Source organism: Synchiropus splendidus, chromosome 10, assembly GCF_027744825.2.
Source record: "Synchiropus splendidus isolate RoL2022-P1 chromosome 10, RoL_Sspl_1.0, whole genome shotgun sequence".
In the NCBI taxonomy this organism is placed as follows: Eukaryota; Metazoa; Chordata; class Actinopteri; order Syngnathiformes; family Callionymidae; genus Synchiropus; species Synchiropus splendidus.
The window spans coordinates 16,320,401-16,348,082 of record NC_071343.1 but is presented as its reverse complement, the minus strand read 5'-3'; the positions used below and the strand labels follow the sequence as shown (position 1 = coordinate 16,348,082).

At 47.4% G+C, this 27,682-nt stretch overlaps 2 protein-coding genes across 4 annotated transcripts in view; both read right to left on the bottom strand.

The window, feature by feature from the left end:
* LOC128766399 (NACHT, LRR and PYD domains-containing protein 12-like) overlaps nucleotides 1–2,046 on the bottom strand; it is a 36,110-nt gene extending 34,064 nt beyond the window's left edge. For both annotated transcript variants that reach the window (XM_053878007.1, XM_053878006.1), the window contains exons 1-2: nucleotides 1,998–2,046; nucleotides 636–764 (exon numbers count right to left, since the gene is read on the bottom strand). In XM_053878007.1, the coding sequence (XP_053733982.1) occupies nucleotides 636–675 (40 nt within the window). In that variant the 5' untranslated portion in view covers nucleotides 676–764; nucleotides 1,998–2,046. The remainder of the gene's footprint in view (nucleotides 1–635; nucleotides 765–1,997) is intronic.
* An 11,319-nt stretch (nucleotides 2,047–13,365) lies between these two features.
* LOC128766398 (protein NLRC3-like) lies at nucleotides 13,366–27,228 on the bottom strand. Of its 2 annotated transcripts, XM_053878004.1 has the most exons (16): nucleotides 27,180–27,228; nucleotides 25,929–26,057; nucleotides 24,548–24,626; nucleotides 24,334–24,474; nucleotides 24,132–24,245; nucleotides 23,775–23,853; nucleotides 23,425–23,644; nucleotides 21,472–23,266; nucleotides 21,215–21,391; nucleotides 20,149–20,325; nucleotides 18,856–19,032; nucleotides 16,812–16,988; nucleotides 15,615–15,791; nucleotides 15,343–15,516; nucleotides 14,990–15,036; nucleotides 13,366–14,371 (listed from the first exon to the last, which is right to left on the bottom strand). In XM_053878004.1, the coding sequence occupies exons 2-16, from the start codon at nucleotides 25,966–25,968 to the stop codon at nucleotides 13,833–13,835; spliced, it is 4,113 nt and encodes a 1,370-aa protein (XP_053733979.1). In that variant the 5' UTR covers nucleotides 25,969–26,057; nucleotides 27,180–27,228; the 3' UTR covers nucleotides 13,366–13,832. The 2 variants fall into 2 exon arrangements, with proteins under 2 accessions (XP_053733979.1, XP_053733980.1); XM_053878005.1 differs by lacking the exon at nucleotides 24,132–24,245.
* Between the last annotated feature and the right edge of the window lie 454 nt (nucleotides 27,229–27,682).

Genomic DNA, 27,682 nt, shown 5'->3' with positions numbered 1-27,682 from the left:
GTGGACATGCGTTCAGACGAAGCCGACTACAAGTCATCACGTGACTCCTGTTGAAGTTGACAGCCAGTCACTCTTGCAGGCTGGAAGCTCAACAACCATCGCGGAGCCCTCCCCGACTTCACCGTGGTTTTAACCAATAGCGAAGGCAGTTAGAGGGCGAAACACATATGATACTGAAATTCGAGTTACCTAATGTAACCGCAGTTCTATGAATATGTGTGTAGCCCTCTTTTCCTGTCAACAATAGAACTTCAATCATCAGGTTCAGAGCAGCAGATCAAAGTCATGAGAGAAGAAAGAAGATGTGGACAGAAGAGTCCATCACATGTGAACATTCCACATGGAGGTCAGCACGGTGAGGTCTGATGGTGGATGGAAGAAGCTGCTGCTCATCAGAGCCACTGGTTCTTCTCTGTGACCTCACTGACCTCAGTCTCAGCTCAACCTTACACAGCACTTTCTATCCCCATCCAGCAACCCAAGTGCTTTTCACTGAGTCACCCATTCACACACTGACGGCAGTAGGCTGCGACGCAAACATGCCAGGATGCTGGGATCAAACCTGCAACCTCACAATCACAAGTCGACCTCTCTACCATCTGTGCTGCATTCTGTCACTTTAGAAAGTCACTGACCTGTGAGCGTCTCTCCTCTGGTCTGAAGACTTGTGTCCATGTTTGCAGGTGAAGCTTCCAGCTGAGCTCAGCTCCTTCTGATCCTCACTCTGATGGAGGGATCTCGCCCAGTGAGCGAGGGGGTGTGTCCTGTAAAAGATGAACAGAGGTGTTGTTTGTGTTTGTCGTTCACCTTCAAAACTGTGTGTGTGTGTGTGTGTGTTGCCTGGTCTCTGTGATGGAGCTTCTCCAGGTCTGTCATCAACCAGAGCAGGTGGGTTTCAGTGAGACACTGCTGATCATGTGACTCCTACAGACACTCTGCGGTCCAACACCTGCTCTGTTCCTGCTGTTTTTCCTCATGCACAATGCTCCAATCAAAACGACCAAAAACTGAACACTTTAAACGGAAGTGTTCCGTGCGTAACTAACTTTATAAATCGAAGCCAACAATTGAGTCAATGAAATGCTCAAGGCTCATGGTACCATGGTGCTGAAATGTTCTTCATTGAACACTGACATCAGCTCTCACTCACAGAGTCTTTTCAAGTTTAAAAACTCTTATTTTCACATTTCTAGGTTTGCATCGTTGAGACCACCTCAGCTGCCTCCATCCACCTGACTATTTTAATATGGAGGCCTTTCATGCTCCTCAGACTGGGAATTGGGTGGAGCTTAAAACTGGCAACAAGTTTTTGTGGATCACAACAATGAACTCTATCCACTCAACCAGCAGTGATACTGAGAGAGAGAGAGAGCACAATCCTGCATCAGTCTTCACTGAACAATAACATTTCAGCGCCATAGTGTCCTGAATACTTGACTGTAATAACTGACAACTGATATCTTCATGAGCTCCTCCCAATCTCACTGCACTTCTTTACACGCCCACTTTGGCTCGACACAAGCCTCCAAGCTGCGCCTCATTTGGCCCTTCACGTCAACAAGCTTTTCCTCGACTGGTGAAACCTGCTGATCCTGCTGACTGGATGAAGCAGAGGGACAACAAAACCAAATAAAGTCCCGACAAATAAAGTCCTGCGCCATTATTCTGTATGGTTGAGAGCTGCACAAATGAATCAGTCATTAACGTAAAACATATATTTCCCAAAAGTATGACTTTAATCAGGTAACAAAGAAACCCACAATTATTATGGAAACTATAACAATGATATTCAGAAAAACCAATAATGATGGCTTGTTTTTATTCAACTCCAACACCAGAACCAGACAGACAAGAATACCGGACCAGATTCTATCAAACTAGATAATGTAGTTTTAAATCTGGAGAGAATTCAACAACCTCAGCAGCGTCTCTGTCAGACAATGAAGCCTCTATAAACACGAGCGCAGAACAAATCAAGCATCCATGTATGAACTCACCTGAGCTCTTCGCTCACCTGTCAGAAACAGCATATGTCGAAGACTGAACTTTCTGAAGAGGAAGCTGTCTTCGCTGGCCACACCTAAATACTTTCAATGCTTCAAGTACTTTCACTTCTGTTCAGTGGATCATAGCTGCTTTTTACAACGATTGGTTCAGCAGGAAATCCTTTCATAACTCATTAATATTGGTTATTCTTTACCATGAAATTTTCATTTGAGTCTGTCATGTGCGACTTTTTTTTGTTTGTTCTTTACTTTCTCTCAGTGGCTTCAAATCCAGTTCATGTCTTTGATGGGGATTGTTGAACATGGAGGGAGACAGGAGGAACAGCTCGACCTTCCTCACAGTCATCAACCTCTCCAGGAGATGGCAATGTTACGATCGCAACTCTTAACCACCAAGTGTCCTGCAGTGTCAGCAGTCAACCGCCGCCCCTATAAGCGACACGTGCGTCGCCATATTCCCTCTAGTTTGAGTTGATCATTTTGTGCTTTTCTTCATCAAATGCTCAAAAGGAATGTTCATCCATGACAGGCACCTGCAGGTCACCTGTGTATGGATGAGGGCTCCTCAGTAGAACGACTGCATGTGATACACACACCTGTGTCACTGCCTGATGGGTCCACTGGAAGTTTCGGGACTGGAACTGGATGTTAGAAACATGCGTGCGCAAGGTCCACGAGTTATGTTTATTGGTTTTATCGCCTAAATTTGTGTGTTTTTTGAATAGTTGTCAAAATAGTCTATTTAACAGTAAAATCTGGAAATTGCGTTTTTACGCACATGCGTCAGTGCGATCTGGTCTGTCTGCCTGATGTAGTCCACCAGCAACAATGGTGCTGGAGCAGGAAGTTATCGACGAACCGGTTTACGGTAAACAAGCGTTACTTTGGTCTTTTGGCCTTGTAAAACTGAGGACTGACATTCTACATCTAATTTAGCTGGTGGACCTTTGAACTTCCCAAGCTCTTCTTTGGACACCTCATCGTACTTTACCAGTACCTCCTCCAACATCTCTCTAATATCTTGAGAAGTTGTCACACTAAAGAGCAACCCAGCTGAACGTGTGGTGTTTTCTTGTGCAGTGGTGTACGAGCGAGAAATACATCAGAAAAAGGTTACACGTAGAATGTGTGCAAAGCATATTGAAAACCTTCAAATGCTCTGCTTTCTGTGAAGATGGCCTTCACCAGAAGATGGAAGTTTTCTGGCCGAGGTCCTCCACAGTCCTCAGCACCCTCATCCATTTCTTCAGCAGTGGCAAAGGTTACATAGAGCACACCTCCATTCTGGGCCAAACTCTGGCTACCAAACTGGAGAAGAGCTGTTTTACTTCACTGATGAAGATAAGGTGTTGCCCTGGTGTTATAACTCTCACAGAGTGGGCTTTGAGCAAGTCCACAACTTCTTCAGTTTCTTTCTAGTGCAGGGGTGTCAAACTCCTGTCACATCATGGGCCACAAACGGCCGAGGTCGATGTCAAGTGGGCCGGACCATGAACACTTTAGCATGCTCTGCTATAAATAACCAAAATATCATGCCTTTCCTTTGTTTTGGTGTAAAGAAGCACAAGAACATGAGGAAAATCTTGAAATGTAATGAACATTTTTACAAAACATTATACAAAACACCTCATATTTCCTTGGACAAATGTGCAATTTACTTTCATCTTTCACGTGTATACAGTGCAACTGATCCCACTGATTGTACAAAGGCACAAAACTTTAACAAGTAAAAAAACTTTGAGATTAATGAGACTTATAAAGGAAGGAATTTTAAATCCATTTACACATTTTAAATCACCACAGTAAAGACTCACCAAGCTGTATTCTTTCAATGCAAACAGTTTCTAAGGCAGTTTGGAATTGTCTGCAAGTTCCAAATTTTCCCTCGGGACTTGCTCCTCTGATACAGTTTCCAGAGTCCTTGAAGGCTGGTTGACATCTGTATAGTTGCTGTATTCCTTAGAAGCTGCTCTGTGGAGCGAACAGGATGCAGCCACCAGCATCATGGAAGCTACTGCCACATCATTTCCTGTCCACTGCCCCTCCATTGGTATCCTCAGGTCAGGGTGCTGGTGTGAGACCCCCCAGGGTGACTGGGTGTTTGAGTCAAGTCAGATGAAGAAATGGATCTTTGTTGATAAGAAGGGGGCGCTCTTTGTAATCCTATCAAATTACGTACCACAGAGCCAGAGTCAGCTACATATTGTTTACCTTTGGAGGAAGAGAATTTGACCTTCCTCCTCAAGTCTCAAGAGACCCTGGCCTCAAATAGTGTCAGAAAATATTGACATAATATTGACTGAAATATGGCAATACTCCATTGAGTGATTTTAAGTTGGGTACTTCGACATGCTGCCGCATTTGTGACATCACATTTTCTTTCTGTTCTGCCGCTCTGTTGGACTGTGAAATTTGAAAGTCCAAACAAACTGGGTTCATAGCCTCCATCCATCCTCCATTGCTGATCCGTTGCAGGGGCTGCAGCTTCAGAAGGAATCACCAAACGCCCTTCTCCCGGGCAACATCCACCAGCTCCGACTGGGGGGTCCTGATCCTGATCTTCTGTGGACACATCCCTGGGCTTTGGTATTGATACACTGCATACAATTCTGTCAATTGCGGACCCCTGGGTTACACAACTAAAACACAATTATTCATTTGCACTTCATCCTCATTTGTTCTTCAAACATTCATTTGGAAAGTATCATTCTCTGACCTTTCATCACGGTCTACTCGAGTCCGACCCCTTCCTTGAGCCGATGCAGGAGGCGGTGGGGAGCACTGCTGAGCTGGGGGCGGAGCCAACCCATTGGTTGTCTCCAGCCATTCTTGTTTCCAGCCAACAAAATGACAAACAATTATTTCTTCTTAGACTATTCAGAGACTGAAAAGGAGCAGAGTGAAGAACAGTTCTTGGAGTTTCTGCCTCTTATTCCCACTTTGCCCTATTTTCCCCACACTATCCTTGTGTGGGCCACTTTTTGGGGACATTTGGCTGGACCCCACTGTTGGAGAGTTAAAATGACTGGGTTTCAGTTAGGTTCAGGATGAACATGGAGTTGGTGAATGCCAGACTGGAGGACATTGCTTACAAAAAGCAAGAGCAGGTGGAGGGTCACGTCCAACTGTGGGACGACCAAAATATTCACATGCTGTTCGACAGGGTGATGGCAACGCCAGGGCTTTTCTTGCAGGCCCATCCTGGAGGTCCACATGGAGCATTCAAAGGGAGAGCGCAGCACCATGGAGCAACTCTGCAGACGCCTCACCTGCTTCTTCTGCATCGGCTCATGGGCTACGCTGTTGTCATTGGTGATGATGCGGCGATGGATCGGCCACCATTAATGACGTCATCATGATCGGCCGATCAATATAAACCCTTTGTTGAGAATTCCTCTCACTGCAGCGCTGTTTCCGTGGCTGCCCGAGTAATTACGGTAGTTACGTAAGTTCAGTAGAGAATAACAGTTACACGTACTTTTCCGCATGTTCATGGAAGTCGCTGACGATGTGAGTTTCCGTTCTCATATATATATATTGTAAATAGTTATTGCGGGCGGTCATTGTTGCTGCGTGTGTGATAGTGAGTGTGGAGCTGGCGATGTTTACTTTCACTTTTACGGTTCGGGTGGTTGGTTGAAGTTACGGAGCAGGGCAGTCTCCATTGCCGTGTTGCGCTTTGCTGTTTACGTGTGTATGTGTCCGGGTGAAACAGCTGTGTGTTTGGGATTGTTTAAATGTTAAAGATGATGAAGAACTCGCGTGTTTATGTGATTTGAATGACGTAGTTTGTGCACTGCACTACCGTTTTATACAGTTCTGATCTCACTGTGATTATGTTGTTTATAGAAACTTCCTGTTGATCATTGCACCCATCTGGGAAATAAAGTCTGGAATTCATCTGAAGACTCCAGTTCTCTGACCGGAACGCTGCAGCGGTCAATACTCCACTCACCAGCAATCAAAGGGTTAAAACCCAACAAATGGTCCTTCGAGCCGGATTATTGACTACTGTAGAAGATGTCATCAGATGAAGAACCAGCGCGAGGTTCTCCTCCTGAGGCCCAGGGAAGACTGTCCCGACCCCGTCAGACACCCAAGTATTTGGATGATTATGTCCTTGACTACAGCCATCGCCGACCTGTCCCTTCCTCCACTAACACTGAGCGGATGTCAGAGGAGCAGAGAGGAGCAGCGGTCGCAGTGAATGCTGGCCAAGCAGATATGACCACCAAAGCTGGCAGGTGCTCAACCACAGGTCGTTCTCCAGACACTGGACTCCTGAGCGTCGAATCACTCAGAGACCTGGTCGAGTCAATGACGGGAAAGGATCAAGAGGAGGCCGAGGAAATTGCGCAGCTCACCACTAAACTTGCCCAGTCGAAGAAGAGACGCCAGCAACGCAGAGACCTACTGAAGCACATTATTACTTACCTTCAGGAGGAAGAAGCAGACGAAGCTAACGAAACGCTTCCAAGTCGAGAGAGCTCACCAGCCTCAGTGCTCAGTGAGCACACGTTCATTCCACAGACAATGTACCCAGCTCCACATTTATCTACACAACTGACAGATCAGCACAGCGCTTCTGATTCACGCTTAGCTGTTAACACCACGGTACCTGTGGTCCGGAGAAAGACAACAGACGTCATCCCAAATAGAGAGGCAAGGATATTGGATGTACCACCACGGCCAGACCCAAGGTCTCTCAGCCCTTCTCTGCACGGTGCTGCATTCAAACCGATTCGTCCAACTCCCCTGTATAACAGAGACCCTCTTTCCCCACCTCTCCAGGCGGACATGATGACTCCAGGACTAGCTCCGCAGCAGCCACAGTTACAACTACAGGCGTCACCACCGCCTGCGGCCCTTTATCAGTCAACGTCCGAGCAAGTAGGTGTACAGCCAGGCTGGGTCCGAACCAGTCAGTCAGAACGTCAAGCGAACAGCCAGGTTCACACAAGTTTCTACCAACAATACTCTGTACCGCCTGGTCCTACTCCATTACAGCCTCCAGCATCATTTGATGCCCCCCCCGTTGTATAGTGCACCAAAGCCTTCAATCCCAGATTTTTCCTCCGACAGCGAAAGGGAGTTTGCTAATCTCAAATTAGCTTTAGACAATCTGCTAGAACCACATCCTGGCCTAACAGAGAAATACAAGTACCATGTCCTGCTAGAGCACCTCAAACTTCCTGAGGCTCAAATGATTGGTCAGTCCTGTCGTCATCATCCATACCCTTACTCAGCCACTCTACAGGCTCTACAGAGGCAGTATGGTCAACCCCACCAGCTGGCGCAGAGCGAGATTGCAGCCATTCTCAACTCACCTGACGTGAAAGCCAGCGACGCTTGTAGCTTTCAGAACTTCTCCTTGAAAGTCCATCTCCTCATCAGTATGTTGCTATCACTTGAAGGACAACAAGGTATTGAGCTTAACTGCTGTTCACATGTAGATCGTTTACTCAGCAAGCTGCCCAAGTATTTCAGAGATGGATTTATTGAGTCGTTACAGCTACAAGGAAAACTGAATTCAGCAAGCCTGAATCCATACAATCTACAGGATTTTGCTACATGGCTTCAGTCCAAAGCTCAGCAGCAGCGATTGTCAAGCAGGCTAATGCAGAGATACCAGCAGGAGAAGTCTCCAAGTCACACCAAGGAGAGGTTTCCTGTCAAACCCAAGAGCGTGGCTGTTTATTACGGGACAGAGACGACGAAGTCCAGGACACCAAGTTCTGCCCCAAACATGAGACTCAAGAAGACTCTACGGGTTTATTGCCTCTTCTGTAACAGCGATCAGCACTACATCACTCGCTGTGACAAAATCAAAGATCAGTCTTCTGAAGATCTGGTCAAGTGGATCAACGCAGAGAAACGCTGCTGGAAGTGTGCTCGTTCTCACACACCCGACACATGCAACCTTAAGAAGCCATGCGGGGAATGCGGTGGCATCCACCTTCAGGTTCTCCACGGTGTAGCAGGTGACAAACCATCCTCCAGCAACTCTGAAGGTCGGATATATCTGACGCCCTCCGTCTCGTCAGGTAAGGTACTTCTTAAGGTAGTGCCAGTCACGCTGCATAACAACTCCAGGACACTTGCTACCTTTGCGGTCCTGGATGATGGAGCTCAGAGGACTATGATACTGCCAGAGGCCACACAGCACCTCGAGTTGGTTGGTGAACCAGAAAACTTGACACTCCGGACTGTTCGTCCAGATGTAACACACCTGCGTGGATCCAAGGTCACCTTCGAGATCTCACCCAGAGATAACCCACAGAAGCGCTACAAAATACAGTGTGCCTTTACCGCCTCAGGTCTAGACCTTGTAGAGCAGAGCTATCCTGTACAGACCCTCCAGAGACGCCATTCACACTTGCGTAATGTTCCACTCCAACCCTTTCACAATGCACGACCACTGGTGTTGATCGGGTCAGATCAGGTCCATCTGATCACAGCGACAGAGCCTCTACGTAAAGGAGCCAAAGGTGGCCCCATCGCCATTCATACTGCTCTAGGGTGGGCTCTACAGGGAACTGAGAGTTGTGACATCGACCAACCAACAACACAACAGTGTCTCTTCTTGTCAGCTGTCAGTCCAGAAGATGTCCTTTACAGGAATGTGGAGAAGCTATGGCAATTAGATATCCTTCCTTACCGCAGCGAAAAGGTGATCGTCCGATCAAGAGAGGACCAGGATGCTGTGAGACTTCTGGAGGAAAGAACACAGAGGACTGATATTAAGGGAGTTCAACGTTATATGACCCCACTCCTACGCAAGACAGATGCTCCGAAGCTGAAAGGCTCAATCCAGTCTGTTCTAGCCAACTTGAGGAACACTGAAAGAAAACTCAAGAAAGACCCCCAAAAGGCAGAGGTCTACTCAAATGAGATAACAAAACTTGCCCATTCTGGCTTCGTCATCAAGCTCCAGGACACAGAGCAGAACCAATCGGAGGAATGTTGGTACCTTCCACACCACTTGGTTCATCACAACAGCAAACCCAGGTTAGTGTTCAACTGCTCCTTCCATTACCAGGGCCTATCACTCAATGAACAACTGCTGCCAGGGCCTACGTTGGGGCCTTCACTGTTAGGGGTCCTCCTGAGATTTAGACAGCATCAAGTTGCTATCAGTGGAGACATTCGAGGCATGTTCCACCAAGTACGTCTGAGGCCGGAAGACAGATCCCTCCTTCGATTCATTTGGAGAGATCTTCGCAGCGAAGACCGACCAGATGTGTATGAATGGCAGGTGCTGCCATTTGGTACAACTTGCAGCCCCTGTTGTGCCATATTTGCTCTACAAAAGCATGCCCGCCTCTATCAGGATAGCCATCCAGACTTAGCGCTGTCAGTAGAGCAAAGCTTCTATGTTGATAACTGTTTGGAAAGTCTGCCTAGTATATCCGCTGCTAAGCAAAAATTAGACCAATTGCGCAGCCTGCTGGCCGAAGGGGGGTTTGACCTACGACAGTGGGCTAGTAATAAACCAGCAGTGGTAACACATCTACCTCCAGAAGCAAGGGCAGCTGCAACAGAGCAATGGCTCGCTCAGAACCGGACAGAGCCACTCGCACCCACTCTTGGTCTTGTCTGGAACTGCTCGGAAGACACCCTCAGTTACCACCACAAACCCATAGTCTACACAGCACTGACTATGAGAACTGCTTATCAAGTGATGGCTAGTCAGTATGACCCTCTGGGATATATGGTGCCATTTACCACCCGAGCAAAAGTGCTGATTCAGCAACTTTGGTCCAAGAAGCGAGACTGGGATGATCCAGACCTGCCTGCAGATCTTCTAGAAGCTTGGAGAACATGGGAATCCGAGTTAACCAACATCAGTTCATTGTCCATCCCACGCTGCTATTTACCAGCACTAGATGGGGACATAGAACCTCAATATGACCTACATGTATTCTGTGACGCATCAGAACGAGCATATGGAGCAGTGGGCTATCTAGCGGCACAGAGTGAAGACACAATTCACACCTCCTTCGTCATGGCCAGGTCTAGGGTGGCGCCGAAACGACAGCAATCAATCCCCAGATTAGAACTGTGTGCAGCACTAGCTGGAGCACAGCTGGCTAAACTCTTGGAGACAGAGATGACTGTGACCATACGCAAGACATACTTGTGGACAGATTCCACGACAGTTCTTGAATGGCTTCAATCAGATTCCTGTCGCTTCAAGGTCTTTGTGGGGACCCGTGTGTCTGAAATTCAGGAGTTGTCTGATAGACACGCTTGGCAGTATGTGGACACTCAGAACAATCCAGCGGATGACATAACACGTGGCAAAACCCTGGTGGACTTAGCTGGCACTGGACGATGGAGGCGGGGACCACAGTTCCTGAAAGAGAACCCTGAATACTGGCCCAAAAGACCGGCCGCAGTGACCCCTAGTGACTCATCAGAACTGAAGGGTCTCACTTTCTGCTGTATGACATCTTTGGAAACCTGTTCAATCCCTGACGCAACCAGTTTCAATTCCTGGAAGGAACTCATTGAGGCTACTCAGGCAGTATACCAAGAGAAAGCAACAAGTCAAGGAACAGAACAGTCTGTTAGCTACAAGGAGGCAGAGTCCATACTGCTGAGAGAACGTCAAGCTCAAAGTTTCCCCGAAGAAGTAATCGCTCTCAGAGCTGGAAAGCCTGTGTCTACCAACAGTCGACTCGCCAGTCTCGCTCCAGAATGGGACTCGATGCTACAGGTGATCAGAGTTGGAGGAAGACTACGGAGACTGCAGGAGAAAACCATAGAAATCCACCCGATTGTGTTGGATTCACGTCACGCAGCTACTAGGCTACTCATCAAGGAGTTTGATGAACGACTCTGTCACCCAGTGGAGCGAGTCTATGCTGATCTCAGGAGACACTACTGGATTCTGAAGGGGCGGCAAGCTATTAAGCATCATCAGCTCCAACGTCAGGCCTGTCATCGCTGGAGAGCGCAACCTAAAGTGCCCCAAATGGCCGATTTACCACCTCAGCGTCTGCGACTCCACTGTCCACCCTTCTATTCTACCGGAGTCGACTGTTTCGGTCCGTACTTGATCAAGATTGGGAGGAGAAATGAGAAGAGTTGGGGTGTTCTCTTCAAATGCCTCACCACCCGGGCAGTCCACATTGAGCTTCTCCCCTCTTTAGACGCAGATGCTTTCCTGCTTGCATTGCGTCGTTTCATATCCCGAAGAGGTCGACCTAAGGAGATATTGTCTGACTGTGGCACCAATTTTCGTGGAGCAGATCGAGAACTTCATCAGGCTTTCAAAGCAATGGAGCCCGGCCTGAAATCTCAGTTAACCAGTTACCAGATTCTCTTCAAGTTCAACCCACCTGGTAGTCCCCACTTTGGAGGTGTGTGGGAAAGGGAAGTCCGGTCAATTAAGAATGCCCTCCAGGTGGTAGTAGGGAGCCAAGCCGTCTCGGAAGATGTGCTACACACAGTCCTGGTTGAGGTGGAGGGAATCCTGAATTCGAAGCCACTGTACTATGCCTCCACCGATATTGCAGATCCTGACCCTATTACTCCTAACATTCTACTTATGGGACGGCGAGATGCTTCTCTTCCCCAAGCAGTGTATGCTCCAGCGGTCATGGGGCGGCGCCGGTGGCGTCACTGCCAGAACCTTGTGGATCAATTCTGGCTGCACTTCACTAGGAACTACCTGCCCACTCTTCAAACCCGACAGAGGTGGCGAAAAGCTGTTGAGAACCTGGAGGTGGGTTCCATCGTTCTCATAGTTGACCCACAGCTTCCCAGGGCACATTGGCCTGTGGGCAAAATCACGAAGACTATACCAAGCCAGGACGGATGCATTAGATCTGCCGAGGTCCTTGTCAACGGGAAGGTCTACACTAGGCCAGTGGCTCGCTTGATCCAGTTGCCGGCTCTGTGAGAGACTACATGGCTGCACTGGGAATTCTTGTGACTACACATTTGCTGCTCAAACGTGGGGGCGGCTGTTGAGAATTCCTCTCACTGCAGCGCTGTTTCCGTGGCTGCCCGAGTAATTACGGTAGTTACGTAAGTTCAGTAGAGAATAACAGTTACACGTACTTTTCCGCATGCTCATGGAAGTCGCTGACGATGTGAGTTTCCGTTCTCATATATATATATTGTAAATAGTTATTGCGGGCGGTCATTGTTGCTGCGTGTGTGATAGTGAGTGTGGAGCTGGCGATGTTTACTTTCACTTTTACGGTTCGGGTGGTTGGTTGAAGTTACGGAGCAGGGCAGTCTCCATTGCCGTGTTGCGCTTTGCTGTTTACGTGTGTATGTGTCCGGGTGAAACAGCTGTGTGTTTGGGATTGTTTAAATGTTAAAGATGATGAAGAACTCGCGTGTTTATGTGATTTGAATGACGTAGTTTGTGCACTGCACTACCGTTTTATACAGTTCTGATCTCACTGTGATTATGTTGTTTATAGAAACTTCCTGTTGATCATTGCACCCATCTGGGAAATAAAGTTTGGAATTCATCTGAAGACTCCAGTTCTCTGACCGGAACGCTGCAGCGGTCAATACTCCACTCACCAGCAATCAAAGGGTTAAAACCCAACACCCTTTCTTTTTTAATGATGTAGTTATTTATTTTGATAAGATGCTATTTATGACCAGCTGGGACCCAGAGTTGGAGCCAGGACCAGCTGGAGGGATCATATCTCCTCACTGGCCTGGGAGCATCTGAGGATCCCCCAGTCGGAGCTGGTGGCTGTTTGTCGCAACCTTTTGAAGCTGCTGCCCCCGCGACCTGACAACAGATCAACAGACCAGGATGGATGGAAGGAGCTGTTTGTGTTGATACATGATGATAAATGTTAATATTCTCATGAAACCAAACTGATGCTCACCGATGGTGACCTCGCCTTTTAGCAAATATTCAGGAAAACCTGAATGTCTTCCAACTCCCCCTCACTCATGTCTGGACCTCAGTGATTGCTTTCTTCAACGTCATTCATGAGGCCAATGTTCTAGGTCCCGAGGTCGTCGTGGAAGGCCTCTCCTTCACTGCACACCAAGTTTGCTTCACTTATAGAAAGGTGCTTCAACTGGACCATGTAGAAACACACACACATGTGCTAGTCTTTCTATCTTAGTGAGGACCGTCAATGACATAACGCTTTCCTCAGCCTCCAATCCTTTACTGAACCACCCAAAACAAATGGTTAACCTTAATCTAAAATGTTATGCTAATAACATAGTTATTTTTGAAGTTATTTCCCTTCAAAATTTGGATTGAAGACATGAGCTCAGGCCCCTCGAGGTAATCACCATCGTAGTCGGCGGTGCGTAGCACGTCAGTAGCTGTTGACAACACCTGTTGCATGCGTGCACATGGACGGTGAAAAAGTTTTATTTATTTCCACAAAAATATAGGCACATTCACTAAACTGTTTCAGGCGAATTGAAACCAATAAAATGCCTTTACATATGAGGAGTCTGTGTTCATTTTGCTCAGTTAAGTTGTCAGGAAAGATCTGTGCACAAAATGCAAAGTTTATTTCCGGTCTGTGTTGTTGCTGATCCATTGGAGAGCGGAGAGCACTGGGGAGTCTGTGAATAAAGATGCGATATCAAACCCAGGTGGTGAAATTAGTGACTCGTGTGGCTGTAATGTTGGAACAGGGGTTGGAGAAGCTCAAATAAATTGCAGCAGTATGACGTTAGGGCTTGGTGGTAAAAGACAAAGTTCCAGAGGGGAATCAACATTTTCCATTCATTTATAGTGGTGGGAAATATTTGATTTCATCCCTCACTGTCAGCATTTTGGATGGGGATTTGAACCAGCAACACCAGTTTGTTGAAGGAACACGCTCACACACTCAGGTCACACACACACACTGAGGAACCAGAACCAGGAGCCTCTCTGAGTCCAAATCCCAGGTAGAGAGGTTCAGTGGAGGTGAAGAAGAAGCAGAGGCGGGTCCAGACTCCAGAGGAGACTCTGTAGAAGTGAAGAAATCCAGCAGGTGCGTTCAGCAACACTCCAACTCTGTGAGAGACTTCTGAGCTCTGGATGACAGTTTCTGTCTTATTGTGACAGACTTTATATCCAGCATCATCAGAGCAGCTCAGACTCCAGGAATAACGGTTCTGTCCAAACTCAGACTCGTCTTCTTTCCCTCCGTCTCTGCTGAGAGTCACGGCCACAGAAACTCTTCCACTCCACTCCACCTCCCAGTAACAGACACCAGTCACAGCGTCTCTGCTCATCACCTGAGGACACCGCTCAAACCTGTCGGGATGGTCCAAATACTCCTGATCCTCCGTCACTAGCTCCACCATGTTGTTGTTGTTGGACAGTAGGAGGCACTGGTGAGCTGTGTCTGGGTCCAGTGAGAGTGGTCGGAAGTCTAAGAGAAGAAGACACACGTGGTGATGATGGAGGAAGAACAGACCTTCTCTTCAAGAGACAATCATTGTCCCAGCAAGCCAGGGAAGGCTGCTCTGTTGGTCAACATGAGCTACAGTGGAGATCAGGAGCCCACTGGTCCAAACTGTATCAGGTCAACAGTCATCTGAGACTGGGGCCACATCAAGAGAAGAACCAGGAGGACTGGAACATCCCATAATAATCTGGAGCAGCTGATGTCCCATGTGAAAGACACAAGTGTCTCCATGTGAGGTCAGGAGCTAAGCTAGCCTGTCACTAACTTCAGTCTAGTTGAGGGAACATTATGATGCTCAGAACTCCTGAGACTCTGGAGTCAAAGACTGAAGAGAGTGAATGAATCAATATTGGATGATGAGGAAAGTCCACAGTGCTGCTTCTCGTTCTGCACGGAGGCCCCTCACTTGCTGCTGCTGGACACCATGTTGGTGAGCAATGTTCTGGGCAGTGACCTGGACTTGATGAAGACAAGTTCCAGCAGCAGATCAAAGGGTCACTTGACGTCACTAACATCACAGCTGCTCCACTAGAAGCTGACAGAGTCGAGGAGTTCTCATGAAGCAATAAGATACAGACTTACATCTCTTCAGTCCAGGTGTTAACCTCTGTGGTCCACAGTGATCCAGCCTGGAGGAAGAAAGAGGTAGAAGGATGAGAGCAGATCCATGTGACAGATGTTTCAGGACTGTTATCTCCTGCTGCTAGGTGGACGGCTCTTTCATGACTGTGATGGTGACAACAAAGATGGATCTCTAAACAGCTGCTCAGTTTCTACTGTCTCCTTGGTGCTTCCAGCGAGGTCCAGCAGGAGAACATGACATGTGAGTCTGAGTAGCGTAACATAGCCACATTCTCTCTGTCTGTTTCTGGATCACATGTTCAGTCTGAAGCACTTTGGAGCTCAGTCAGTCAGTTCTGCTGCTCTGTCCATACCTGAGAGTCTCCAGCCTCCAGTCTGGACTCTCCAGTCCAGCAGACAGCAGCTCCAGTCCTGGTCCTCCTGGGTGGTTGAAGCTCAGGTCCAGCTCTCTCAGATGGGAGGGGTTAGAGGTCAGAGCTGAGGCCAGAGAAGCGCAGCCTCTCTCTGAGATCCTACACCCTGACAGACTGTGGTGAAGGAGAAACAGTGTTTTAGAGAATCATGAGGGCAGAAGAACCATCCAGTTGTGGAGCAGAACTGAAGAGATGAGATGATGTGTTCTGACCTGAGAGTCTCCAGGTGACAGTGTGGACTCTTCAGTCCAGCAGACAGCAGTTCCACTCCTGGATCCTCCAGGTTCTCGTTGTAGCTGAGGTCCAGTTGTGTCAGACGAGAGGACGGAGAGCTGAGGACTGAGGACAGAAGGGAACCACTTCTCTCTGACAGCTGACACCAGCTCAGGCTGTGAAAGAGACGAGTGTCATCAACAAGTGGGACTTTTTCAATCCTCTATTTGGACCAGACTTGAAATTCTTTATTTCGTCCTCTGTCTCACAATAGCTTGAGCTGATTGCAGCAGAGGTGAGTGTGGGGGACGAATAAGAGTCAACCAATTGGAAGGGGTCTGACTAAAGAGACAGAAGCTAATGCTAATGCTGCAATAGCGCCTCATTCTGTGGCATCTGTACTTGATGTTGAACTTTGAAATATGTTGTATTTTCGAGTGGCATTGCCAGACATAGTTCACAAGGGCAGGCGCCCCAATATTGATCTGCAGTGCCCCAATATCGATGTCACCAGAGTTGTTGGTTTACAGAGCATCAGCTCAGAATGCAGACATGGCTGCTTCATATGGTCATATAGTCACGTCTGTGGACTTTGGCTGATGGGCTGCGACGGATTTGTCTTCGTTGTAGTGCAGTGTAGGAAAAGACAATGAACCCAGACGCTCCAAACCACTGTCACTTTGCTTCCACTGTCTGAGCCGTGAAGCAGCAGCAGTTGAGCTCCTGAATCTGTGCTTCAGCCCTGAAGGCAGGGCTGCCAACTCTCACGCAGTCGGCCTGAGGCTCAGACAGATGAGGCTTGTCACACTCTCTCGCCACACATCCCATTTCTCAGGCTTTTCTAGCCCAGTGACTTGATATGTGATCAACGCACTACTCTGCCATGAGCTCCACCAAATGGCAGTGAGAAGGTCTATCAGCACAGCCTGCCTCCTCTCAGAGAAGAGAGAGACAGAGAGAGGGAGGGAGAGATCAGCTGAATACTTCTACAATATACATATAAAGATGAAAAAAGTAATAATTTAAAAGCCGCAGATGCAGCTTTATTGATTTTATTTTTTGTTTCACTTTTGCAAATGCTCAGTTCACATGTGGTTACTGCAGCATTTCATCAATCATTTGTTGCACCTCCTTTTTTACATTTCCTGTTCAGAGGTGGAGAGTAAAAAGAGCACAGCAGGACAAATGCATCTGACCTGAGAGTCTCCAGGGGACAGTGTGGACTCTTCAGTCCAGCAGACAGCAGCTCCACTCCTGGATCCTTCAGGTCATAGTTGTAGCTCAGGTCCAGTTGTGTCAGATGAGAGGACGGAGAGCTGAGGACTGAGGACAGAAGGGAACCACTTCTCTCTGACAGGAAACACCTGCTCAGGCTGTGAAAGAGACGAGTGATTTGAGAACACGCTGAACTCTTTCCAATTAGAAGATCATCATCACATTATTGTTGGAACATTTGAAGCAGTTTATATCAGTCAGGATCAACTTGATTAAATGTGAAGACAAAACCCCAAACCAGAACAACCCCAAACCCCAAAACAGAAATCATCCAGACACCGCCCTGTATTTACTGCACTGCAGCGCCCCCGTGTGGGTGGTCTGTGACTGTTGGCAGTGAGAATGGTGGACACTCGAGCCACAGGACTTCAGACTAGAGACTTTGTCGTCGTCCATTGTTACAGTTTTGAAGTAATGAGTGATGCAACCATAGCGTTAGCTCTGCAGCTAAGTGTCAGCATTTCATCACCAGCAGGTTTTGATTCATCTGGACCAGTGGTCACAGCTGGCCTGTTCCCATGGTAACCATCATCTCACCTCCACATGTGACAGCTGACACCAACACCATGGGACCTAGTCACACATGTGCAAGTCATTTCTTCTTGAGCAAGTCAAGTTACCTTATCTACTGCCCAGTCTGATCTTCATCAGTTGAAAAGACCAGATATGAGAGTCACTTCATCTCAGTCTGATTCGCATTGTAGTTACTGATATTCAGGAGAAGACATGGAGTCAACTCAACAGAAATATCTTCATGAAAATATTCAACAGTAATGTTACTAGCAACTGTAGCTAGCCTATCTGATGAGGCTAATTCCATCATTTTGATTCATAGTTTCTCTAAACCCTGTTTTTCCAAGTCTGGAACTGGTCTCATCTCTGCCATGGCCATATATGGTCAATATTGCAGATATGACAGATCATTCTTCACTGACTATTTGTGCCCAACACAGTGACGTTATACAGCAGCATCAGGACATCACAGGGTCACCATTATCAGAGCCATTGATCGGCACAATGAGGAATGAAAGGTCAAGGTCATGATGGAGTTGGCTGGCAGATCATTTAGCTAAGTTACTCCACTGCTGCTGTTAGTTCATCAAACTAGTGGCACCTGGTCGTTCATTGTTCGGTTGTTGGTTTCTTCTACATTCCAGGGGAACAGGAACAAGAGTGAGGAGTCATGAGTGAGTCACACGTCCACAAACCACCTAAAGTCCTCAGAAGATGGACAGAGAAGTGGAACGCTCCAAAACACCAGTGATCCACTCACATTCTAGTTTCCAAGTCATGACTATTCAGGCTCTTCCTGTATCTGACTCACGTCATTGAAGTGAACTTACAGGACTCTGGACAACAGAATGGACTTCACTGAGGAAAACCTGAAGCTGACACTCTGACTGGGGAAAGAAGGCTCATTAAAAAGGAGCAGATATGACCAGACTCTTTCTTCTCTCTGCTCCTATTGATCCCTGAAATCACATGCAGATGGAAGATGCTGCTGTGTATTTGGAACGTGGGATGGAAACAAACAGCTGCTCCACAATCTCATCCAACTCAGGGTTTTTTTTTCACAGCCATTTTTTCAGTATTTTTTTTTTATTCCATATTTTGCATTAATTTGTCTGATAATGTGAAAATGTTATCTCAGACAGGGAACAGCATGTCACTCTTTCTTGCTCAAGTAACTGGTCATGGGTGCAGGCCATGAAGGTCAGGGATGGTTGTTGTGTGCGCTCTGAGGGAGGGACAACCACAAAAGGTAACTGCTTTGAGGTTGGTGTGGGACATGTGATGCTACATGTGATGGACATCAAGTCAAATTCAGCGTTCTTCATCAAAAATTTCCACAACAAGCACAATCTCATCCAACTCAATGATGGTCTGTTGACTCTCTGAAGCTGGAGTCTCCACCTCTGACTTTCACATTTCAGCTCTGAAGCTGGACACATGATGTGTTCTGACCTGAGAGTCTCCAGGTGACAGTGTGGACTCTTCAGTCCAGCAGACAGCAGCTCCACTCCTGGATCCTTCAGGTCATAGTTGTAGCTCAGGTCCAGTTGTGTCAGATGAGAGGACGGAGAGCTGAGGACTGAGGACAGAAGGAAACCACTTCCCTCTGACAGCCAACAGCAGCTCAGGCTGTGAAAGAGACGAGTGTCATCAACCAGTGAGACATTTTCAATCCTCTTTTTTGACTTTAAACTCCTTATTTGAGGACACACTGAACTCTTTCCATTCTAAAGATCATCATCACATTATTGTTGGAATATTTGAAGCAGTTTCTATCAGTCAGGATCAACTTGAGTAAACATGAAGACAAAAAAACAAACCTGATGAAGGAGGAGCTAAATTAGGGGTGTTGTTGTTAAAGAGAAGAATTTATGTTTATCCAGCTGCTCCAACAGGAAGTGACATAACACAACAGACCATCTGTAAACGAGGAAATGAAACAGCTGCTCTCCTGTACGTCAGCTTCTGGGTTCCACAACCGTGTGTTGACCCTTGACTTTTGTGTTTCTGACTGTGTTTTCCACGAGTGCGTGTTGACAGCCATGTGCAGACGTGCTTTTGTTTCTTGTGTGATTTTTGAACATTTGTTTTTTCCCTTTGTTTCAGAGCAAATCTCTCACTTCCGTTTGTTTTTGGCTGTGTCCCATTTCTCACCCTAACACTGGTTTTTGGCCCCAACACCTGGTTTTGCACATTCACATATCAGTGTAGTGTGTCCCAATACTCCTAGGACCGAGGGCACTCGCTCTTCACCACTTGAAATGATCCCTTCAAAGCGAGGGAGCTCCGAAGCTGACTTGAACAAAGTGGGAATATGGACCTGAGCTACAACTACAACCTCAAGGATCTAGGAGTGGAACGACACGTTGTCTTCACGTGGGACAGCGTAAAGTGTGCAGTCCCAATTCTTTGGGAATTCAATCACTTCACTTCATCGTCTGAGGGCACTTCATAGTGGAGGGCACTCAGTGTTCAGTGCTAGTGTTCAGCGTTAGTGTTAGGGTGACAAATGGGACACAGCCTATCTCTGACGGTTCAGTGACTGCCACCTCCTGCCACCTTGGGTTCTCCTCTGCACTGTGTCCAACAGATCCAAGTCTCCACGCATGTTTCTCCATGAGCATGTGTTCGTCACATCTCCTGTTTTCTCTGAAGCTCTCTGTGAAGCTCATTCTGAAAGTGTCAGCTAAATAACACAGCCACCTGTCTTCAGCACATGACAGGAGGAACCAGAGGTGTTCTGACCTGAGAGTCTCCAGGTGACAGTGTGGACTCTTCAGTCCAGCAGACAGCAGCTCCACTCCTGGATCCTTCAGGTCATAGTTGTAGCTCAGGTCCAGTTGTGTCAGAAGAGAGGACGGAGAGCTGAGGGCTGAGGACAGAAGGGAACCACTTCTCTCTGACAGATGACACCTGCTCAGGCTGTGAAAGAGACGAGTATCACTACCTATCAACTATCATACGTACTACTTATCATGGAGATAAAAAGTGAAGACCATTTAACTAGATCCTGTTGAGTTTGAACAATCAATTGACTAAAGTTTTGCGCAAAAAATGTACACAATTTTCTGTAAGTTATTTCCAGTGTCGAGATTTAAGGGCAACTTTAGTTTGCATCCAGATATTTCCCTGAATTCCCTCAGCAGATTGAGAACTAAAGAGATTGTGGCTTGTGCTTGAGACGTGTGTAGCAACAAATCGTCCTCATATAATGATACTTTATGTACTGTAGTACCTGTACCTCTGTTAATAAATACCAAGTACTGAATCGTTGGCTGGTATAGCCAAGGTTAGTGGCTCAAGGACAAACAGAAGAGGGCTGAGAGGACACCCTTGTCGAGTGCCACCATATAAATTAAATGGCTCTGAATAAATGTGGTGAGTCAGAACCAAAGCTGTTGGAGCTGCATAGAAAAATTTAAGCCACGATAAACAACATTCTACCAAATCCAGGCATTCTTAATGTTTCGTATAAGGAGTTCCACCCCAGTCTGTTAGATACTTTCACTGCATCCATGGAGACAATACACTTGGACATTTCCTGGCAGGGTGAATCAACCAATAGTGAAGAAAAGTCGGATTAGTTTTCCAAAGCCAGTTTGATCAGCAGGAATAATATTGGGGAGAATCTCCTTCAAGCAACTTGGCAGTCATTTGGTGAGTATTGTATAGTCTGCATTCAAAAAAGACATTGATCTGTATGAACCACATTGTCAAGTGTCCTAGTACTTTTTGGCTAGTCATGTTATGAATGCTTGGTCTCTGACTTCCACATTTCAGCTCTGAAGCCGGACACATGATGTGTTCTGACCTGAGAGTCTCCAGGTGACAGTGTGGACTCTTCAGTCCAGCAGACAGCAGCTCCACTCCTGGATCCTTCAGGTCATAGTTGTAGCTCAGGTCCAGTTGTGTCAGACGAGAGGACGGAGAGCTGAGGACTGAGGACAGAAGGGAACCACTTCGTTCTGACAGCTGACAGTCTCTCAGTCTGAATAAAAAGAACAAGGAAATAGAACCTTCATGTTCAGTTCACATCAACAGACATGTTTCAGTGTTTGATCCACTCACAGAACTTCTTTTGAAGCTTGGACCACAGGCAGCAGCCTCTCAAGAACCTCCTCTGAAGCAGAGTATTTCTTCAGGTCAAACACATCCAGATCTTCCTCTGAGGACAGTAAGATGAAGGCCAGGGTGGACCACTGAGCAGGAGACAGTTGATCTGTGGAGAGACGTCCTGATCTCAGCTGCTGTTGGACCTGCTCCACGAGAGAAGTGTCCTTCACTTCACTCAGACAGTGGAACAGATTGATGATTCTCTCTGGAGACACTTTCTCACTGATCTTCTTCTTGATGAGCTCTGCTGTGTCCTGATGGGTCCAAGAGCTACTTCCTGTCTGGGTCAACAAACCTGGAAGGAGACTCTGGCTGCTCTGCAGAGAAAGACCCAGGAGGAAGCGCAGGAACAAGTCCAGATGTCCATTTGGACTTTGTACAGCTTGATTTATTGCTCTCTGGTAGAACTGTTTGATGTGACGTTTGTTTCTGAAGATTCTTGTCCGGACCAATGTTTGTTGTGAATCAAGCAGATCAACTCCAGAGTTGAAGAACATCAGGTGGACATGAAGACCAGCCAGAAACTCCTGAAGACTCAGGTGGATGAAGCAGAAGACCTTGTCCTGGTACAGTCCTCTCTCCTCTCTGAAGATCTGTGTGAAGACTCCTGAGTAAACTGCAGCAGCTGTGATGTCGATGCCACACTCTGTGAGGTCTGATTCATAGAAGATCAAGTTTCCTCTCTGCAGCTGCTGAAAAGCCAGTTTCCCCAGAGACTTAATCATCTTCCTGCTCTCAGGATCCCAAACTGTGTCCGTCCCAGCTCCTCCATGGTACTTGATCTTCTTGACTTTGGCCTGAACCACCAGGAAGTGGATATACATCTCAGTCAGGGTCTTGGGCAGCTCTCTGGTCTCTCTGCTCTTCAACATGTCCTCCAGAACTGTGGCAGTGATCCAGCAGAAGATGGGGATGTGACACATGATGTAGAGGCTTCGTGAGCTCCTGATGTGAGAGATGATGGTGGTCTGCTCCTCATCTCTGAACCTCTTCTTGAAGTACTCCTCCTTCTGGAGGTCAGTGAACCCTCTGACCTCTGTCACCATGTCCACACACTCAGGAGGGATCTGATTGGCTGCTGCAGGTCGGGTGGTTATCCAGAGGTGAGCTGAGGGAAGCAGCTTCCCCCTGATGAGGTTGGTCAGCAGGACGTCTACTGAGGTGGACTCTGTAGCTTCTGTCAGGACCCGACTGTTGAAGTCCAGAGGGAGTCGACACTCGTCCAGACCGTCCAAGATGAACAGAACCTGGACTCCTTCAAAGCTGCCGAGTCCTGATTCTTTGGTTTCAGGAAAGAAGCAATGAACAAGTTCCACCAAACTCAACTTCTTCTCTTTCAGCAGGTTCAGCTCTCTGAAGGTGAAAGGAAACATGAGGTGGAAGTTCTGGTGGGCTTTGTCTTCAGCCCAGTCCAGAGTCAGCTTCTGTGTCAGGAGGGTCTTCCCAATGCCAGCCACGCCCTTCGTCAGCAGGCTCCTGATTGGTCCCTCTCTCTCAGGTGAGGCTTTAAAGAAGTCTTCTTGTCTGATGGTAGTTTCTGCTCTGGTCTGGTTCCTGGTTGCTGCTTCGATCTGTCGAACCTCGTGCTCCTGGTTGACCTGGTCTGTGCCCCCCTCAGTGATGTAAAGCTCTGTGTAGATCTGATTCAGAGGGGCGGAGTTTCCTGCTTTAGCCACCCCCTCAAACACACTATGGAACTTCTTCTGCTGGCTCCTCTTCAGTCGTCCTGCACACGCTCCACCACGACTTACTGAGTGAAGAGAGAAGTCACATGATCAGAGGATGCTGGAAGGTGAAGCTGATCAAGCTCCAGATCATTCTACTCATCAGCTCCAGATATTTCAGCTCAAAAGGACTTTTAGACTGAAAGATTCACATTGAGCAGGTTGAAGGTTAAAATCCTCTTACTGCTCCACACACGACCAGCAAGCTCCTCCTCCTCCATGCTCCTCAGGAGGTTCATGATGAAGTCCAGGAAAGCTTCTCTGCTGCTCCTCATCTGCTCCTCATCACACGTCACCTTCACCTCTTCCTCATCATCCTGGTATTTGGGATCATCTGGACTGAGGAAGCTTTGGACTCTCCTCACCTCCTTCTTCACCAGGGTCATGACAGTCTCCTCCAGCACCTGAAACACAAACATGTGACCTGATCATGTGACAGAGAGAAAACCTGCTGACCTTCAGAGGTGACCAGAATGCTGACTGGTGAGTTAGCATCTGTTGTAGTTAGCAGGAGGAGCTAACACTTGAACACACCTGAAGTGTGGAGTCCAGATCTGTCTGATGCTGCTGGACACGCTGGAGACTGAGAACATCTGAAACCTGCTGATCCTCTCTGTGAAGAACATCAGGCAGTAAATAAGCTGAGTGTCTGATGAAGGTCAAGACTCAGACTGCGACTCTTCCAGGTGCAGCTCAGCTGAAACAGAACAATCTAGCTCCAGATACAGGGAAACCAGATGAAACCAACGTGAACTTTGTCACACATGTCCATGCTGACATATCAACTGAGATGAAGCTGGTGAACATCAGTTCAGGCCAAGCAGAAGGAGCCTCAGAGACCTTTGATCACACTCAACAATCCCATGAGTGGAGAGGGACAGAAAACCTCACCTTTCTCCTGAAGGCTTTTGTCCACCTTTGAAATCAATAAGAAGATCCATCGACCTGTCACTCTTCAGAGACACACAGTTGAGTTCAGACTCTTCTGGTTTCTCCTGTTTAAACCTGATGGAGACTCAACTTTGATCAACACTGTGATTCGCCGTCTGACCGCTAGAGGTCCTCTCAGTGTTCCTCCTGCTCAGTCTCTCACCTGCTCCTCCTCTGATGGTCCTGTCCTCCTCTGAAGTCAATATATCTTCCCATTGACACATTACTCTTCAGAGACTCACAGCTGGGAGCAGGTCCAGGTCCGTGTCCTCGTCCAGCAGCTTCTGATGTGAGTGTCTCTGATCTGAACAAAGAAGTTGCAGTGTGAAAATGGTTTCAAGTACTTGTAGCTCTGACAGGAGAACTGATCTTCTCACCTCTGAGCTCTGGTCTGGCTGCCATGGTCCTCACCCAGAGGGGCTTTAGAGGGAGGAGCTTCCTCCTCTCTGTCCACACCTTCACACATACACAGCAGCATCATCATGGGTGGTTCTATCTTATATGTGCTTCGCCCTCTAACTGCCTTCGCTATTGATGAATCCATATTGAGGCACTGGCCTCAGCCTGAGACTCCGCCTAGGAAGGCACTCCCCAGTGTGTATAACACCCCTCGTCTTTCACCTTTCTTTTTCCACTCAGCCTGAGACTCGACGACCATCAGGTGATTTATGAGATGTCTCATCATTGCAAGTCTTGCGATTTTCCTTTGGAGGCCGCGGACCAGCACGACACCTGTGTTGCGTGTCTGGGCCCCGGCACATCTCCAACTCCTGGATTCCTGTGCTGCATGTCTGGCATTGCCAGAGCCGCATGCGAGCCAACCTTAAGTCGTGGGAAAGCGCGGCTCCCTAGAGTCCCGCTTCTACGGCTGTCGAGTCCTGTCCTCGCGGCTTGGCACCGGCCCTGAAGCTGCAGGTTTGGGCTGACGCAACCGAGCGGCGGCTTTTGACAGGGCAGTTTCTGAGCAGGAGGGCTCTGTCGAAGAACGGCATCCAGATGACAGCGGTGGCTTTCCAGAAGATGTCACTCGCCGTTTCAATTGATGCAGTCAGAGTTCGCTCACTGTCACAAATGGCAGCGCGTAACATATGGCTGTCTAAAACAACATTGAAAAAAGTGGACATGTGTTCAGACGAAGCCGACTACAAGTCATCACGTGACTCCTGTTGAAGTTGACAGCCAGTCACTCTTGCAGGCTGGAAGCTCAACAACCCTTATGGAGGGGCCGGCCCTCCCCGACTTCACCGTGGTTTTAACCAATAGCGAAGGCCGTTAGAGGGCGAAACACATATGATACAGAAATTCGAGTTACCTAGTGTAACCGCAGTTCTATGAATATGTGTGTAGCCCTCTTTTCCTGTCAACAATAGAACTTCAATCATCAGGTTCAGAGCAGCAGATCAAAGTCATGAGAGAAGAAAGAAGATGTGGACAGAAGAGTCCATCACATGTGAACATTCCACATGGAGGTCAGCATGGTGAGGTCTGATGGTGGATGGAAGAAGCTGCTGCTCATCAGAGCCACTGGTTCTTCTCTGTGACCTCACTGACCTCAGTCTCAGCTCAACCTTACACAGCACTTTCTATCCCCATCCAGCAACCCAAGTGCTTTTCACTGAGTCACCCATTCACACACTGACGGCAGTAGGCTGCGACGCAAACATGCCAGGTTGCTGGGATCAAACCTGCAACCTCACAATCACAAGTCGACCTCTCTACCATCTGTGCTGCATTCTGTCACTTTAGAAAGTCACTGACCTGTGAGCGTCTCTCCTCTGCTCTGAAGACTTGTGTCCATGTTTGCAGGTGAAGCTTCCAGCTGAGCTCAGCTCCTTCTGATCCTCACTCTGATGGAGGGATCTCGCCCAGTGAGCGAGGGGGTGTGTCCTGTAAAAGATGAACAGAGGTGTTGTTTGTGTTTGTCGTTCACCTTCAAAACTGTGTGTGTGTGTGTGTGTGTGTGTGTGTGTGTGTGTGTGTGTTGCCTGGTCTCTGTGATGGAGCTTCTCCAGGTCTGTCATCAACCAGAGCAGGTGGGTTTCAGTGAGACACTGCTGATCATGTGACTCCTACAGACACTCTGTGGTCCAACACCTGCTCTGTTCCTGCTGTTTTTGCTCATGCACAATGCTCCGATCAAAACGACCAAAAACTGAACACTTTAAACGGAAGTGTTCCGTGCGTAACTAACTTTATAAATCGCAGCCAACAATTGAGTCAATGAAATGCTCAAGGCTCATGGTACCATGGTGCTGAAATGTTGTTCATTCAACACTGACATCAGCTCTCACTCACAGAGCCAGAGTCTTTTCAAGTTTAAAAACTCTTATTTTCACATTTCTAGGTTTGCATCACTGAGACCACCTCAGCTTCCTCCATCCACCTGACTATTTTAATATGGAGGCCTTTCATGCTCCTCAGACAGGGAATTGGGTGGAGCTTAAAACTGGCAACAAGTTTTTGTGGATCACAACAATGAACTCTATCCACTCAACCAGCAGTGATACTGAGAGAGAGAGAGAGAGAGCACAATCCTGCATCAGTCTTCACTGAACAATAACATTTCAGCGCCATAGTGTCCTGAATACTTGACTGTAATAACTGACTGATATCTTCATGAGCTCCTCCCAATCTCACTGCACTTCTTTACACGCCCACTTCGGCTCGACACAAGCCTCCAAGCTGCGCCTCATTTGGCCCGTCATGTCAACAAGCTTTTCCTCGACTGGTGAAACCTGCTGATCCTGCTGACTGGATGAAGCAGAGGGACAACAAAACCAAATAAAGTCCCGACAAATAAATTCCTGTGCCATTATTCTGTATGGTTGAGAGCTGCGCAAATGCATCAGTCATTGACATAAAACAAATATTTCCCGAAATTCTATCAAACTAGATAATGTAGTTTTAAATCTGGGGAGAATTCAACAACCTCAGCAGCGTCTCTGTCAGACAATGAAGCCTCTATAAACACGAGCGCAGAACAAATCAAGCATCCATGTGTGAACTCACCTGAGCTCTTCGCTCACCTGTCAGAAACAGCATATGTCAAAGACTGAACTTTCTAAAGAGGAAGCTGTCTTCGCTGGCCACACCTAAATACTTTAAATGCTTCAAGTACTTTCACTTCTGTTCAGTGGATCATAGCTGCTTTTTACAACGATTGTCTCAGCAGGAAATCATTTCAGAACTCATTAATATTGGTCATTCTTTACCGTGAAATCTTCATTTGAGTCTGTCATGTGTGACTTTTTTTTGTTTGTTCTTTGCTTTCTCTCAGTGGCTTCAAATCCAGTTCATGTCTTTGATGGGGTTTGTTGAACATGGAGGGAGACAGGAGGAACAGCTCGACCTTCCTCACTATCATCAACCCCTGCAGGAGATGGCGATGTTAATGACATTTCCAGCGAGTTCCCCCACAAGTTCTGCGAGCCATAACTTTCCTGCCAATTCCACCAGTCACTTTACTCTCCTTTTTCCCACCCCTCTAAGCGGCATGTGCGTCACCATATTCA

Coding starts and splice junctions, on each gene's coding strand:
- LOC128766398 (XM_053878004.1), bottom strand. CDS start 25,968: ATGGACACAAGTCTTCAGAGCAGAGGAGAGACGCTCACAG. Junction 16,989..18,855: donor TGTCACCTGGAGACTCTCAG/GTCAGAACACAT, acceptor TCTCTTTCACAG/CCTGAGCAGGTGTTTCCTGT. Junction 15,037..15,342: donor TGGAGGCTGGAGACTCTCAG/GTATGGACAGAG, acceptor TTCTTCCTCCAG/GCTGGATCACTGTGGACCAC.